The sequence below is a fragment of the Tigriopus californicus genome, chromosome 9 (genome assembly GCF_007210705.1).
Source record: "Tigriopus californicus strain San Diego chromosome 9, Tcal_SD_v2.1, whole genome shotgun sequence".
NCBI lineage: Eukaryota > Metazoa > Arthropoda > Copepoda > Harpacticoida > Harpacticidae > Tigriopus > Tigriopus californicus.
Window position 1 is genome coordinate 12,738,163 of NC_081448.1, and position 16,362 is coordinate 12,754,524.

Consider the following 16,362-nt stretch of genomic DNA (forward strand, 5'->3'; position numbering starts at 1 on the left):
TCCATGAGCGGAATTTCATTCCGTTCAGGGCCATGTTACTCTCAGTTACCCAAGAGTAGATTCTTTCAAGGTCCTTTGCAAGGCTACTGGAATCTTGGCCATTCTCACAGAAACTAACTTTGTATCGTCAGCATAAGAAGAGAGACTAGCAGTAATACTAAGTTTTGAAGAGGGGCAATGAATATTATAAAAGGAGGATCCCCTAAGATGGAGCCCTGGGGAACATCAGACTTGACATCATGTACGTCAATAAGGGATCCCTTGACCGTAACAATTTGCTTCCCATCCTGAATGAAGCTTCTTTTCCAATTGACAACCTTGCCTTGGAACCCAATGTCATGAAGTCTATAAAGAAAAGGCCATGATCTACTTATTAAAGGCCTTGGCAAAATCAAGGTAGACAACATCAATTGACTCGTGTCTTTCCAGTACCTCAATTACTTGCTCTAAATGCTCAATTAGTTGGGTAACTATGTTACAAATGTGCTCTCGAACCCATGCTGGCTAGGAGGAAGGACTTCATTATTTTCAAGAAATGTTGGGCTCCAATTAGTTCAGCAGGTTTGCAAAAGCTTGAGCAGGCCAAAGATCTTTACTAAGAACATTGAGGATATGAGAGAGCTCTCGTACTGGGAGAGGTTAGAAAGATTGGGGTTGTACAGTATTCAGAGAAGGTACGAAGGTATTTGATATTGTACGTTTTTAAAAGCATTCATGAGCTTTGTCCCAACCAGGATTTAGGGTCAATTGTAGTGACTGCAGAGGCTTAATGTGCGTTTTGAGAGCACCTTCAAGCCCTCGAGAATCCAGGCTAGTTAAAACAATGAAGTCCAACTCTCTTCTTTCTCGGGCTCCTTCTTTGTTCAATTTGCTGCCCTCAAATATTCGTAGGGCTTATGTAGGCGTTGATCCAATAGCAGGATTTAAGTCAGACTTGGATAAGTTTTTGACTAAAATTCCGGATCAATCTTATATTCAAGGATTAGCCAGATCAGCCAATTCTAATTCGTTGGTCGATCAAATAATACATATAAATAAAGGTCTAAGTCAAGTAAAATGAATGATCTTCTCGTCTTGAACTGCTGGGATTCCAATCCCGGTACCGGTAAGGAAGTCCGCAAAAAAAAAGCAGTGCTGCCAGGTGGCAACAGGCTAAAAACGCCAGATGACCCCTCCAAAACCGCCAATTCAAGACATTCACCGCCAAATATATATTTTTAAACAACGCCAGAAAAACGCCAGATATTCTCTTTGTATTCTAGGGCACTTCAATGTACAATCAGATGCTTTTCTGCATGAGTTGAATTTCCTGGCCTTGCGTTAACTATTTGAGTCACACACAGGATTTGCTGTCACCAATGACTACTATAACCAGGTATTTTAAGATTGCTGAGCGTAAATTAGCAGAGTTGGAGATATTTTACCCTACTCTGTGGACTTCACAATTCAACTTCTTTGAAACAATACATCTTATAAATCAAAACTATGGTTCATAATTTTTAGTGGATGAAGAGGTGTACTGTTTGAACATTTTCATCACATAATAAAATGTGAATGACGTGGCATCTGCCGAAAATCATAGTCCACCTTCAAGCATCTTAGAATCTATGACAGAAAAAGTTTTTCAACTCTGAAAGCTTTCATAGTGGCCCTGCATGTTTGTCTATGGTTTGGTTTTTCGACAGAGGGGGAACAGAATGGGGACAGTTTGGTAATGGTGAAACAAGTGAAAATTTGTTTTTCTTTGGCCGCACCTTGATTCCAGTGGAAAAATACATTGCCGTTTTGTCCAAAATTGTGCCGCATCTTATGCATTTATTGACAAAGCAAACGTGAAGACTATGATTGCCTCTGAAGTTGAAAACACCAACTTGAAAACCTTGAAAATCTCTATGGAAACAGTAACGTATGTACTCTATTTGCACTAAACACATAGCTATGTTATTCCTAGAGAGATGAATTGATGATCATTCAAGTGATGCATGATTCACAATTCAAACGCGTCAATTTGCGCCCAAAATTGTGCTGTAAATTCATCAATTGCTCTGAAGTATGAAACTGAAAGTGCGATGAGATAAAATTGCCAAGGCACAACTTGCATAACATCCTCAAAGCTTTGGAAAGATAAGCCAATCCCTTTGATACTTGGGTCAAAAAACGCCTAAAGTCAGTTAAAAACGCCACTAACCCACCTAAATCAACCTATCCGTCAAAGTGTTGAAAATTTTCCCCCCGCACAAAGTTAAAAAACGTCAGAAAACCGCCACATTTATCTTCCCCGCCAAAAGAAAATCTCCCCGCCATACGATTCTAAAAATGCCAGAAGTAGCAATATCTGGCGGGCTAAACCCACATCTGGCAGCACTGGTGCAAACTTGCACGAGCCGTATTCCCAGTCACCCTTAATTCTACTGCCGAGTGTTATCTTCCAAGATTGATCGGATCATTCGTGGGAGTTGGGAATTAATGTGGATAAAAATGGGTTAAACATGAAATTGAACTCGAATACGCCGGACCAGGTCTATTATCCTTGAAAGATGTGGCCAAGACTGCCCAAGAAAGACGGCTCTGTGTGAATCTGTGACCCTGACCTATGACGACATGTCAACTGATAAACGTTATTCTCCACCGATTAGTTGGCGGTGCTCATTTTTAAATTTGTGGCAAAATGTCAAAATGTCTAGATAGAGATTTTAAGGGTTATTAATATCGTGTTAGGTTAGGTTGGGTTAGTTTAGGTAAGGTTCGATTAGGTTTGATTAGGTCAGAATAAGATTTAAAAAAGTAGCACCGCCAACTAATCGGTGGAGAATAACGTTTACCCCATGTCAACATCAACAAAAGCATGGCCTGTATTGACTGACGGTAACTTGGATTTCATAACCAGACCAACGTTACCATTGATCAAAGTGAGAACCAAATCCTCTTTTGCTCCTGCTCGTTACTAAGGCCATGCTCACGTTAATCTTGGGATTGGGCTAGTCCGTGATTGATCGATCCCTTGAACCTTGGACAACGAGAGCATGTCCCTGGCTTCGCGAATCACTCTGGGTGTGACGACTTTGGGCACGGCCTTCGGGATTTATTATATTCATGCGACACAGGTGATGAGGATGGGATTAATCAGAGAGCACCACTCATGCACTCACATACCTCTATGGACGTTGTTATTGGGTAGATCAACATTTTGAGTTGACCAAGAGGCATGATGGAGTTCTGTTTTGGAGACATTTCAGTCACCACTAAGTACTAACCATAAGATTTTGAAAGATTTTTTTTTTCAGAAACGAACCCAAGGTAAAAGCATTGCAAATCTGAATGCATCTATGGGAATTACTGATCCCAGTTTTACATAAGATTAGTTCACACATGTGAGAAGAATAAAAAGTGGTCCAGGTCACAATATTGTTTGTCCAGATCTAGTTGTTTTAGTAAGGGGTGGTTTGATGAGGACTGAAATGGACCCAAAAGTGAAGACTACTGTGATAAACCACGAACTTCTACATTTATGGACTGTGACGAGCTTTGCACCAAATCAGCCTGCTCTTGGTCATAGGTAATAAAATAAGAAACGTAGATCTTTTCAATTAAAACTAGAGCATTTTTATATCACTTACTTGTTAAGTAGCTCTTTCCGAACTTATGTTGTCAAAAGCTGTTGTAGTTGACCAAGAGGAGCCCAAAAATCGAATTTTATCTGGTATTTACGACATAACTTTGGACTTATCTCCCAAGTTCCCCAAGCATAGTTTTGGGCTCAAATTTGGCAAAGTTCATCTATTCAACCAGATATTGTGGTCGTATGAATTACTTATTTGGGAAAAAAACGGTTTGGGAGATAAGAAATTTTTGCTTCTGTTCGCTGTCCACTTTTCTAGAAGTCCGTGGATAAACCTATTAAAAGATATCTGCTTCTATAGCTTTTGCTCAATACAGAATTTTCTCAAACATCCAGGAATGCCCGGAAATCTCGAAGATTGGCCTCGACCAGGTAAAACGAAAAGGTTAGATCTCCAACACTGTGGGACACTAACCTGGCCAGCCCGATGAATAAGGGCTCAGTTTCGCTTAAGTTGATTGGCCAACCAAGCAACGACACAGCGCTAATTGAAAATCATGTGCCAACTAGATTAGATAGTGAAGAAAAACTGCGTGTACATAATGTCCACTTATAGTTGATTGAAAGATTGGGTGGTTGGTTTGAAAGGTGAACCGTTTCTAACTTTAGTGCGAGTCGTAGCCACTTTGAAGTCATGAACACCAATCGACCCCGAGTACTCTGGATGTCTTGATGAGAATAGCAGTATAGTATTAAGTGTGCACCCAAATCACAACGAGTTCCTATCTCTTCTCAGCCTCCACCGTACGAAATGGGTTGAAGGCCAAAGAAACGGCCGTTAAGTCATCTTCACTGGTGTGAACCCCTGGCTTCTGACAACTTATGACGGATCAATGAAAACGATCATTTCATGAATGGGCTTTATTCTTTTAGGAGCGTGATCGCAATGCCTTACATCAGGGAATCGTCCGCGATCTGCAGCGCCGAAACATGAAACAAACCCAAAACTTGGATCGCTTGGCCCAACAAAGCACATTTGAGCGTCTCTTGAAGGAAGAGCCCTCGACTCGTGAACCGGGTCCCCCGACGGTGACCCCAACCAATCAATAAAACTTCAACAAGGTCGATCATATCACCCAACAAGTAGCAGTTGTAGAACTAGGAGTAGTTGTGACATCATGATTACCACTGAAAGTAAACCCGCACCCGCCGAGGCTCAAATCAACGAGGCCCTCAAGGTCACGCCCGCTCAGCAAATGATGTCTTCCTGTGCGGGGGCCTTATTGGTTTCCCTCTTCATGACGCCTTTGGACGTGGTCAAGATTCGATTGCAGGTAAGCACGTCACTCGTAGAGCGTCAAGGATTTTCATCATCTTTACCAAAAATCATTTCCCGTGGATTTCCAGGCTCAAGATATGGTGTTCAGTCGGAAGTGTTTCTTGTACAGTAACGGCATTACCGACCATCTGTATGCGCGCGTCAATGGCGATGCTCCCCCGCCCACTGCTCTTCATACGCGGGAAGAGATCTGCAATTGCCGGTGGTACAACCGGCCCAAATATTTCACAGGTACTCTCGATGCCCTGGTCAAAATTGGAAAAGTGGAAGGGGTTTCCTCTTTGTGGAGTGGACTCAGTCCCACTCTCATTTCTGCTGTGCCCACCACCGTCATTTATTTCACCACGTATGAGCGCATCAAGTTGGCGTTCTTGGCGCATGCGCCGGCACTAGACCCAGAAACGACCGTTCCTCTGAGCTCTGGCGCAATAGCCCGCGTTTTTGCCGTCACCGTGGTCAGCCCCTTGGAACTGATTCGCACTAAAATGCAATCTCGCCGAATGGCCCTCTGGCAGATCAGAGAGGCTATAGTGAGTACCGTACGTTCTGAAGGCCCTCGGGGCCTTTGGAAGGGATATGGGGCTACACTTTACCGTGATGTGCCTTTCTCAGCCTTGTATTGGCCCTTTTATGAATACATTAGAGGCCATCTTATTAGTCGGGATCAAGCCTTTGGGGCTGCGTTCATCTCTGGCGCCCTGGCAGGCTCAACAGCAAGTGCGCTTACGCTGCCCATGGATGTGATCAAAACTCGCCATCAGTTGGAAATGGGTGAGCATGAGCTGACTGGCAAGGCCCAAAAGAAAAAGACATCGCTCGGCACAGCCAGAGAGATCGTGAGTCAGCAGGGCGTGCGCGGATTATTTACCGGCCTTGCGCCCCGCGTATTGAAAGTAGCTCCAGCATGCGCCATCATGATTTCTAGTTATGAATATTGCAAGCGATTCTTCGCCCATCACAATGAACTCAAAGCCCAGTGAATCCAGTAAGTGAAACTGAATACGGCTTCTTACTCTCAGTGATGTCATGGTATGAGACAGTCTTACTTTTGTACGTTGTCGCCATCGAAATAGAGCATTCTTTCAGGGAACCCAAGTGTACGTTCATTGAATTCAAACATGGTAACGATTTGTTTTTATTTCTAAGATTTTTTGAATGACAAATGAATTCGGTATGTGATATGACAATGAAGGTACTGCGGAGGATAAATTATATAGTAGCTCAAGTTCATTTAGGTTCCTATTGACATTTTGTATGTGTTCTTTGTCTTCTTTTTGCACGTGCTCCTTCTACAGAGCGGTAGTATATGGTTATTAAGATGGTATTCCGACTAGCAGTAAATAACCATAGTAACATTGCTTTCTACTTTAAATGGGGTTTTGACGGTGTTTGCAAATGAATATACTGGTTATTCAATTATAATGCCCTCTTACGGTGAATGAATCCGTGTCAGAGATATCTTTAAGTTGGCTCCTCCATAATTTTGGGTCGTTTTCTGGTCTGCCAAATACGTCGAGTAGGGGAGAGAGACATTTGATCCTGGGTGATTCTCAAATACATATCAGGCCGCCCAAGCATTGCGCACTCGGATATTGAGCTTTCAATGCAATGTTGGAGACTTACATAACCGAGCAGTTCTTCTTGAAATCTGTCTCGAGTTCCTCGTCAAGATCTCGAATGTCCGGCAAACTCTTCCCTTCGACTTTGGGCAGATAAGCCTCTTTGCAGAGGCCTTCCCGCTCATAGAAGAGCAAGTAGGCCGTTGATTTGTCCATTTGGTCCTCGTTGATTGGCTGTGAAATCCAAGCAGAGAGCAGAATGAAGACGGGACATTGAGAAGCAAGTTTGAGCGAAATTCACCAAGTTGATGGATAACACTAATTTTTTTTTTCATTTTAACGTAACAAGTGGAAGAGGCAAACAGAAACGAGAGAGCAATTCTTGTGGACTTACCTTGCAGGCACTGTCATTTTGCAGGTACCATTTGCCGTCATTATGCTTTCCATAGGACACGTAATGACCTCCGGCCAACACACCCGAGTGAGACTAAATGAAAAATAATAATGAAAAAAAAGATCTTCAATTTTTCAGATTCGGGAGTTTGACGATTTCCTTTGATTCATTTTCCATTCTTTTGCGACAACGTTTGATCAAAACATTTCCTTTAGGTTTTTTATCATCAATTAAAGATTGCCTTTTTACATCGTTCAACCGGAAAAAGAAATTACTCATTCTAGGCAATCCTTAACTTCAAAGTAATAAAAAAGATGTTTCAAATGACACACTTTCTATTGGCTTTCCTCGACAACTCTCATTAAATCAGAACTTCAACTTACCACCATTGAATAGAGTTTATAATTGATCTCCAACGGATTGTGCCCTTCAACCAATTTGTGTTGATGAAAATCTTCCAATTGGTCATCTTTGATGGTATGAGTGAGCAACGACGTAGATTCCATTCGTTTCCGTCGAGCAATCGGGTCCTCGCCATTCATCGGATGCGACACCATGGGCCTGGTATCTGGCTTCTGACCATCTTCCACACCTCCGTTGCACATGGGAGGAGGGTTGTGATTCTCGTGTCCAAACACTTCCTCCTCGTCTCCGTCTTCGTCATCATCCTGGATGTTGATCTCGTGGAGTGGTTGCGTGATCGTCTCCAATGAATTGGGTTCACTTAGCTCGGCAATTGTTCCATGAGCTATTGGTTTGGCACCCGAACGTAGAGCTCGATAGCGTTGAACCGTGGTTCCTGGGACAGCGGCCAGAAAGGGCGTGGGATCGAAGTCTTTGATGGGAAAGTCCACGATTTTATGGGATTTGATCCACCGGCCATTGACAAAGTGAAACCGCTTGAAGTGGACAATCTGTGGACAAGAACACATTTATTTATTGACATCTGTTTTATGTCACAACTTCGTTTGCAAAAAACTTGGCATGTAAAAATTGACTTGGAAAAGTGTGTATAAACGGTAACTTTGAACTTAAATCAAGTAAACATTGGTACAGAAAAAAAGTGGTCTGAATCGAAGAGAAGTAACTTGGCTAATAAAACATTGTAAAAATCTATTATTTCCTCCTCTTGTCATTGGTTTCAATTTTCATTCCTCTTTGACGTTTTATTGGAATCAATCTGGATAATGGCTTTTTGTCGGCAAAACTAACCTGGCTATTAATGCCCAAAAAATAAATTAATAGGCATCTATGGTATCAAACCCTACAAATGTGAAATTTTAGCATAAAAGGTATTCAAAACTGCCACTATTCGTCATCTATTGCCGATTCACACTTACCAATATCGGAGGCAGCCGCCACAATTGAAATTTCTTAATAGCGAGTTGATGTGTCTTGCAAATAGAGCAATAGTACTTTTCATCCTCGCCCAATTCCTCCTCACGAGTGAAGGCTTCGAGGCATTTTTTCAAGGTGATGGATTCGGTAGCCGCCCTCAAGGATTCGCCCACACTGGGATCCTCTTTGAATGACTGGAAGGGGAACATTAAGAAGGTCAATCGCCAAGTGCCTTGTTTGAACTCAAATGATCCTTCTCACCTTTTCTTGAGCTGACAAATAACGAAGATGTAAGGCGGTCTGATCCCAATCAATGGCCAGATTTGAGGATGAAAACTGGAATGGTTCAGCTGAGCATGGCAGGGGACACCCACGACAATAGAGCTGCCAAGAGCACCGTGAGCACCACGAGCCATCTTTGGTGACGGTTTTTAGGTTGAAGGGATACTCGTAACGAAGGCTATCATCACTGGAAATGGGATCAATTCAAAATGAAAAGGACCTTTTCCTATCACGTTTCGTGACCGTTTTTTTTCAATTACCAATCAGTTGCATGGTTAGTGGAGGAGTCCCTAGGGGGTAATGGCGATACCAGACGCGAGACTTGCGTCCAAACGGATTTATAGAGATCTTGCAAGGTGGTGGTTTCGTTACAAGGAACGATTAAGGGAATGCCAAACAACATGGGACGATATTTTTCCATGGACAAGAAGTAGATCTCTTGAGGCATCTGAAAAGAAATCGAAAACGATTAGAATGCCCCCTGGATCTTGGAAGACACTTTTTTTCCATCGCGTGTCACCATTTTTCGGTGCAAGGCCACCAAAACCCCTTGCTGGCAATCTCCAATGTCGGTGAGGGTGGTGGAATCCGAGATTCCATTTTCAACCGAGCTGCCGGAGGAAGAGGACGAGCTTCCTTGTCTGGAATGAATGACGGCTCCAGAAGGAGCAGAAGCATTCGAAGATTTGAGAGGAGATATATGAGTTGTCTCATGACTCGAACTGTCTGTTGGGAGGGTCTTTGAGGCCGATGGTCCCACGGGATTGGCATTCGTCTCCGATTCAGATTCACTTGTTTTCTTGGAATGCTGGACATGAAAATAGATCAAATCGTTTTTTTGATTGACTAGAACTTTTGGCCTGGTTGGCTCGTGTTACGCCCAACACCATCATGCGGTTAGAATTTCGGACTTCGGAAGGATCACATGCACTCAAGACGTATTACCTGTCATCCAGATCATTGAAGTATAATTTCGTAGCAGGAACAAAGTAGACACAGAAAGTAGGACGAAAGTTGGGTTACTGGCAATTTGAGCTTTCACAGAATCATATGACCGATTTCTTTTTTGATTGAAACGGTTTGCACACGGAAAATGAATAATATCCCACGATTACATTGAAAGACAGTCAATACTGATTTGGGGTTGTTTCCCCTCCCATTGCATTATTTACGTATTTAGAACTTGGATGCGGTAATGATACCTTGAAGCACCCCGCGATCCCTCCACAAATCCATTGAGAAGAAGTCGTTTTCATTCCATCCGAACCCTGTATAGCTCCGGAGGCAGATTGCGTTGACTTGGTCGGTTTTGGAGCTGTCTTAGTACTTACCTCATTGGGCTTAGGTTTCCCATTGGTTGATATCGTTGTCTCTCCGTTGGTCAGATGTTGTTTTTTGGTAGCTATTCAAGAAAACAAAGGAGACACATTCATTTCGAGAAGGGTTTGAAAAGTACACGTTGAAACAAATGTCAATGTCGAGTCTTGCCGCTCCTTGGCTACCCTTTCCAGGCAGCATTTTTTTGCTAGTTCTTGGCGCGAAATCATCATTATGGGAGGACGACTCTCGGACTTACGTGATTGCACGTTTCGTTGGATCTCGGAGAAGCTCTGCTGCTCATTCCGAGCACTTTTGGTGGTATTCATGGTCGAGTGGAATTCATAGGCGTAAATGCAAGACTTGTTCATGCCTTTGAGTTTTTGCTCTTCAGCTGGAATGGCCTAAATACGGAGCAGAAAAAAAGCCCCAAAGGAACATCACGTTATGAGCTGGTATATCCTTAAAAGGTCAGAGAACTTAATGATAGCTCTTCTCCTTACCCTGAATTGGCATTGGACAATGTCAACGAGGATCAGATTCTGAGGTGGGATACCACAGAGTTCGCTCAAATGAGGACGAACACTCGAGTATCGTGATTCCATGTTCAACGTCAAGCCATATTTGATAGGAACGCTTCCATCTTGCTTTATCACTAAAAAAACATTTGAAAAGAGTTAACGAATGTGATGCTTCATCGCTCAGGGGGATTTCTCAGTTTTCATTACCAATCACTTCCAAGTGGATCGAGCTCTCCATGGGCAGGGGTAACGTTAAGAATGTGAAGGGATCGAAGCGAACGCTTTCATGACCGCAGACCTTACACGTGACCTTGGATTTGAATTGTCCATGGAACAGATCCACCACAATCGATCGGTTTCGAATAACGTGATTCTCCCAGGCCTCAGCAGCCACTTCTAGATCGGCCCGCCCATCGCTGTCTTTTAATTCTACATAGGGCTTGTCCGTTACCCGATTCAGGTCCTCGTGAAGTCCATCCAAGAGAAACGAGAGCAACTCTTGGGCATCCTGTTGTTGGGCACTACCAAAATGAGGTTGATATTTGGCGATGGTACCACGGAGCTTAAATGGCGCAATGGCCTTGTTTTCCACGGTCCAAACGTCCTTGATCAGATCACCGAAGCGTTTGGCCACGTGACCTTTCATGCCGAGCGGATTGGTCCGATTGAGCTCGTAGAGGTGACAATTTCGACTGAAGTATTCGGCGAGTATTTTCGTATTGAACACGCACTGCAAAGCCGTGTTCATATAGCACGTATTGCCCAAGTTGGTCAGGCCGGTCACGCCCCGCACATTAAGATTGGTGCTCAGCACCGAAGCCCGTCGATCGGAGTTGTTATTGCAGAGGGATGTGATCTCCTCGGGCCAGGTTCCGTCCCGGGACCGAACTTCCACCAAGAGACTCCCCTCATCTTTGAGTCCGGCGTCCTCCAAGGTGCAGTTCTCGTCCTCCAATAAATTCATCTGAGTATCGTCTTTGTATTGCCATAGCCGCATGTCGTCGAGCTTGAGGTGAAGGCGGGTGGACAGGAATTCCGAAATCTGTTTGATCGTGGTTCTGCGGCTGAAAGCGGCTTGGTAGGCGTGATACCGTCGAGTAGTTGAGGGCAAGTTCGACCCGTAGCTTGTTCCATTAGTCGTAGCTGAAATGGTGGCCGCAGCCGCACTGTACCCGGCCACCACTGAAGACACATTGGAAGGTCGAGTGATTACTTGATGTTTGAGAAGCTTGACACTCAACGGGTTCAGCTCTAACTCGACCTCGCCCTTCTTATTCCGGATCACTTGACGAGGCAAAGAAGGAGATCCCCCGTACCAAAGAACCAAAGCTCTCCAAAGGCGTTCGGGAATGAGTTCAAAGTCTTTGCCACGTACTAATTTGACACTGGTTTTCAATTTACCTCCTTCGGCCGTCAGGCTCGTGATTCGCGAGTGATTGCTTTGCACTAACGGGGTGTTATCGATCAATCCAGGGCGAGCTTTGGTGTGCACTGTGAGAGCGGCCGAGGTTTTTCGCGAGGGATAGGGCGAAAGTGAGGGTGTGCCTTCTGACGAAGTTCCATTTTCGTTCAATTGCTGATAACTGGTGCCAATCACACCGGAATTGCTATCCATGGCCAATGTGGAGTCCAAGCTCTTCTTGCCGGACCTTTTGCTAGTCGCCACGCCCGCATCGCCGTTGGGTGTTTGGGATGCATTGGTGGCGACCGGGGGTCGGACCTCTTGGCTATTGCTCACATACGCGTTCCAATGGTTCCACCAATCCATGTTGATGAGGTGCCAAATGGTGCCCACATTCAAGGGGGCTTTTTCCTCGCGTTCGAGCCATCCTTTGACAATATCGCGCTCGTCAGACCTCGACAAAGGCCTCAAGCCCAAGACAATATGACATATTTGAAAGATTAACCGTGAGAACTCCTCTGGATACGGATTGTTCACGGTCCAAACGAGGAACTCTTGCACACTGAGCGTTCGTGATCCCTTGGGATCATGTCGCTCGAGAATGTCACTAATCATTTGTCCAATGTCGGGCTTGAGCGGCGCGAACGTGCTAGCGTTCTGATTCCTTACATGTACCAAGCACTCGCACATGATCCGCATTTCGTTTTCATTGAGCACGCCATCACGATCCGTGTCGAAGATCTTGAAGCAAAACTTTTGCCGTTCCATTTCGGGACCACGACAAGCCGCAGACACGCCGCACGAGAGCTCTTTGAAGTCGATGTGCCCATCAAGGTTCTCATCAAAGGCCGAGAAGAACGAGCTCACGAGAATATGGGGCAACGGAGGCGAAACCAGAGGTCGGATCGTTTGGAGGTCGATTTGACCAGAGGCCGAATTTCCAGCCATGGTCCAGAAGCGTTTTTCCAGCTCGACGATCTCTTGCTCTTCCAGGTGAGTCACGCCAGCCAGAGTTTGATAGAATGTGGGCGTGTCCAACTTATTGACCAGGTTTAAATGCATATTGGGCACGAGTAGCCACTCACTCACGCTACAAGCTCGTGGACGCTCCGAAAGCCAAGTGGAGAACTTGTCATAATTCACCTTGTCGCCCTAGAAGGAAAAACCGCACGATGTCCATGACAAAAAATGAACCTGTTTCAACAAGTAAACGAGGAAGAATACCTCCGCAAATAAGGAAGCTAATTCGTCCAAAGACGCGGCGGGGTCACATTCCCGGAGAAATCGGATCAGGTCGCTTCGATCGATGTGAGTATTATTGCTATCAGAGGCCAACACGCCAAACAGGACTGCAATCAACATTCGAACCATGAAAATAACGACTGGCAAGAAAAAAAGGGGTGTCCAAGGAATAACTTACACTTCATCTTCTCGTCCGCCGTGCCACGGGTGATCAAAACCAGCACACTCAACACTTCACGAAAGTTAAGCCCTCGGGTGGAGGCGGACATGGCCGAGGAATTTTGGGCCGACATGCCCCCCAAACCCCCGTAAGCCGACCCTCCCGAGCCGTTGCCCACGCCACCGCCGCACAACGCAAAAATACGGTCGGCCAAGATGGGGGGCACGCCTTCACCCAAGACTTCGCGCACAAAAGTGGCGCGGGACAACGAACCCGGGCCGGCGTAACCACCCGCCGACAAGGAAACGGCGGCCAATTGGCCGTTATTGGTGGCGAGCCGCCGAAAGGCATCCTGCAAACGACGGCGTTCAGACTCTGAAACTAGAAGAACAAACACTCGGATCAAGTTGAATCATGAACCGGTAATCACGTGAAATGCGATATCCATGGGATGAATATTTGTGTTACCTCGAACGGGTGACTCAAGTCCAAAATAATTAAAGCGACCTATAGCAATCATCAGCTTTATCGGGTTGACCCTTAAATTGTTTCAAGCCTACCTGGTAGACGTTTATGCAACTATCTTTATATTTCATCCTCGTTAACATGATTATGAGTCGTAATAAAAGCTTACTGCTATTACTTATAATCCCCCTCCCCCCAAAACAATGTTGCATGACGCCATCATGACCGTATTCTGGACGAATATAAAAACATTGGCCATCTTTAGCAACCCATGACATTCGATGGGCAGGCTGCTATTGGAATGGAATGATATTGATAATCTTTGTGATAGTCGAGGGATCCGTTCCTCGACTTACAGAGCAGGCGTTGGTGATTGAGGTTCGACTAATGTGCTTAATGAATGTGCGTGTGCAGCCTCACGTCAAGTTAATCATCCGGTCGTATTCTTGGCCTTAACAGAGCCGGATGAACGAGCCCCAGTCACCCCAGAGTCGATTCAGCCTTCCTAAGATTCCATTGCCATGGACGTCATTATTTCTTCTCAAGCCTCTCGCCTACCTACCTACCTCCTAACTGAGTGGACAATCGAAAACGACTGGCATCAAAGTCACATATAGACACAGAGCCGGCCTTATTAAACTGAACTTGAGCATAACTTTCTCGGCATGGCGAAGATCTCTGGCTTGGGTTTTCTAGTCAATCTGATCCTTCAGAGTAGACATTTTCAATCTAGACGAAGACGACCTACAAACCAATCGAATTAAAGATGACGTTCTTCTCTTTCAATCAGTGGGCCGTGATAGTTTTGAAGATTGGGGCCAAATTAGGTTAAGACGAGATTGAGATATCGAGTGCCAGGGTCATAAATATCGTCTGAGGTTAGGTTACGGCTACCATCGACTTTAATTCATGCATGGGTCGGATTTTGGGGCGGGTCCCGGATTTGATGGTCTACCTCGCTTTAAGGCTTCATCCGAGGTGATCGGAAACGCCTTCGACTCTTTCCCGCCCATTATCTCTCACAGATAACAAGTTGGCTGGCTGGCTAGCTGCCTGACTGACTGACTCGTTGTGAAGAGTAGCCAATCCTGGCCCGAAAGCGTGCTTCAGGGGTGTGTCAACGGACCATACGACCTGCCCCACTGACACGGCGGGCCTCGCCGTTGCAATGGTGAGAGGCCACACAGGGATCAGCTCAGGGGCAATCCGAGTCGATGGATGAGGGATTCGTCGTAGGGCTCCTCATGGAATCACTTCACAAGTCCGTCCGTCCGTCATCTGTTAATCGCTTGACGTTGATTGAGGCACTGAGTCCAGCGAGTCAAAGTCACGTACTACATGAGATTAAATAGAGACTGTTGTACTACTAGTAGTAGTAAATAGCAACGAGAACATCATACAATCAGGCTTGCCAGATTTGCAACGGGCTCGGAGGTCAGAATGGGCCGGGACGTCGTTTAACGAGGCTAGTTCAGGGTAGAGATTCTGAAAATGAGTGCCATTAGTTCAGTGTAATGTCCAGATTTGATGGGTTGAGGGGATTTTCTTGGGCAAGTTGTGTGACAGCCCGTGAAGTGTTAGGGCAGGCCAGAATTGGCAATTAGAAATGGTGCGTTTGAATAATGAGATTGCCTAGAAGGTCCTTGAATTGTCAGAAAAAGTGACAGATAAACTGGCTACTGACGAGTTCAAAAGGATTAAAATGCTTGATTTGGTTTTTCATGCTAATCAATACGGAAATGGAAAAGTTACACCACTTGCCCAGATTTGATTTTGCATCAGTAAAAATTTTAAATGTGGCAGTCGCATATGAAACTCCCAATCACAATGTTGTTGGCATGAAAAAGTATTCTTGGCTTGAAAAAAAGACAAGATATCACATTGCTATCAAGTTTCTTGGAATTGTGCTTGAGCGATTCTGATGCAAATATATTTGTCATTTTTGATCATAGCATGACCTTTTACGCCTTAATGGTTAAACTCAGCCAACTCTAAATACATCTGTGTTTCATTTCAAACAGACACCCCTAAATTTTGACATAGTATGTAGAATAGAAAATTTGCAGATTCAAAATAATATGCAGAAAAATCTCGGCCAATTTTGCCCGATTGGCAAGCCAGTTCTTCACCTAATGTGCAGATTTGTTTTAGCTCAATACGATTTTTTTTTTGGAAATAATGTCCAATCTAAAACATTTGAGATTGAGTGCTCACAGAATAGAGGACAAGAAGTATTAGCAGAGCTCTCTTCTCTGCTCAATGTGGGCCATCAGACCAATCCGACTTAAAATTCCTGTCTTGTTTTATATTATCAGTCGCAGTTAAAGTGTATTTAGCTTGAGTATGCCAGATTTATCAAATCTGGCCTCTGGTAAGGCAAACTGGTAATCATGACGAGCAACCCTTGACTAGGTCACTACGTTCTTTCATGACAAGAGAGGGAGCGAGCGGGAGCGCTGGAGAGCGATAGGAAAAGAGCGAGGGACCCATTGACAAGGCGAATGGCGTAGAAATATTTTGAAGAACACATCAGACAACGAGAAGGGCAGCCACATTGGGCAATGTTGAGGGCCAGAAATCAGAATGAGGAAAGATAAATGTATTTGTCAATGACTTGTCAAACTTAAGAATGTCGCAATGACTTAAAATGTGTCTCACGGAACCTTGTTCCGACGATTTATTTCTCGTACTTGTTTTGGGTTTTGGGTCGTACAAGGGTCCGCACATTGGCCTTCACAACTTTTAGAGGTTTCGTGAGGCGTTAGTCATCATACTGAGAAATTC

The 16,362-nt window shown here is 44.6% G+C and overlaps 2 protein-coding genes across 7 annotated transcripts; one reads left to right on the forward strand and one right to left on the reverse strand.

Annotated features, from left to right (window-relative positions):
• The first annotated feature begins 2,601 nt into the window (after window positions 1-2,601).
• LOC131887091 (probable mitochondrial glutathione transporter SLC25A40) lies at window positions 2,602-7,766 on the forward strand. Of its 3 annotated transcripts, XM_059235595.1 has the most exons (4): window positions 2,602-2,617; window positions 2,845-2,909; window positions 4,493-4,893; window positions 4,967-7,766. In XM_059235595.1, the coding sequence occupies exons 3-4, from the start codon at window positions 4,738-4,740 to the stop codon at window positions 5,876-5,878; spliced, it is 1,068 nt and encodes a 355-aa protein (XP_059091578.1). In that variant the 5' UTR covers window positions 2,602-2,617; window positions 2,845-2,909; window positions 4,493-4,737; the 3' UTR covers window positions 5,879-7,766. The 3 variants fall into 3 exon arrangements, with proteins under 3 accessions (XP_059091578.1, XP_059091575.1, XP_059091576.1); XM_059235592.1 differs by lacking the exons at window positions 2,602-2,617; window positions 2,845-2,909 and adding an exon at window positions 2,916-3,104; XM_059235593.1 differs by lacking the exons at window positions 2,602-2,617; window positions 2,845-2,909 and adding an exon at window positions 4,254-4,414.
• On the reverse strand, window positions 6,001-14,951 carry LOC131887080 (ubiquitin carboxyl-terminal hydrolase 32-like). 4 transcript variants are annotated; one of them, XM_059235578.1, is made up of 15 exons: window positions 14,534-14,951; window positions 13,132-13,494; window positions 12,936-13,060; window positions 10,517-12,863; window positions 10,292-10,443; window positions 10,048-10,192; window positions 9,803-9,873; window positions 9,674-9,739; window positions 8,992-9,279; window positions 8,732-8,919; window positions 8,451-8,658; window positions 8,192-8,383; window positions 7,235-7,765; window positions 6,852-6,944; window positions 6,001-6,691 (listed from the first exon to the last, which is right to left on the reverse strand). In XM_059235578.1, the coding sequence occupies exons 1-15, from the start codon at window positions 14,589-14,591 to the stop codon at window positions 6,518-6,520; spliced, it is 5,001 nt and encodes a 1,666-aa protein (XP_059091561.1). In that variant the 5' UTR covers window positions 14,592-14,951; the 3' UTR covers window positions 6,001-6,517. The 4 variants fall into 4 exon arrangements, with proteins under 4 accessions (XP_059091561.1, XP_059091562.1, XP_059091560.1 ...); XM_059235579.1 differs by lacking the exon at window positions 9,674-9,739; XM_059235577.1 differs by having other exon boundaries at window positions 9,674-9,873.
• Window positions 14,952-16,362: the final 1,411 nt, after the last annotated feature.

What these genes read in the sequence shown, in the direction of transcription:
- LOC131887091 (XM_059235595.1), top strand. Translation starts at nt 4,738, where the DNA reads ATGATTACCACTGAAAGTAAACCCGCACCCGCCGAGGCTCAAATCAAC. An exon ending in TGGTCAAGATTCGATTGCAG is followed by an intron (nt 4,894 to 4,966) that starts GTAAGCACGTCA and finishes GTGGATTTCCAG; the next exon opens with GCTCAAGATATGGTGTTCAG.
- LOC131887080 (XM_059235576.1), bottom strand. Translation starts at nt 14,591, where the DNA reads ATGGGCGGGAAAGAGTCGAAGGCGTTTCCGATCACCTCGGATGAAGCC. An exon ending in GGATGAAGCCTTAAAGCGAG is followed by an intron (nt 13,495 to 14,533) that starts GTAGACCATCAA and finishes TTGTTCTTCTAG; the next exon opens with TTTCAGAGTCTGAACGCCGT. An exon ending in TAGCTTCCTTATTTGCGGAG is followed by an intron (nt 12,864 to 12,935) that starts GTATTCTTCCTC and finishes TTTTCCTTCTAG; the next exon opens with GGCGACAAGGTGAATTATGA.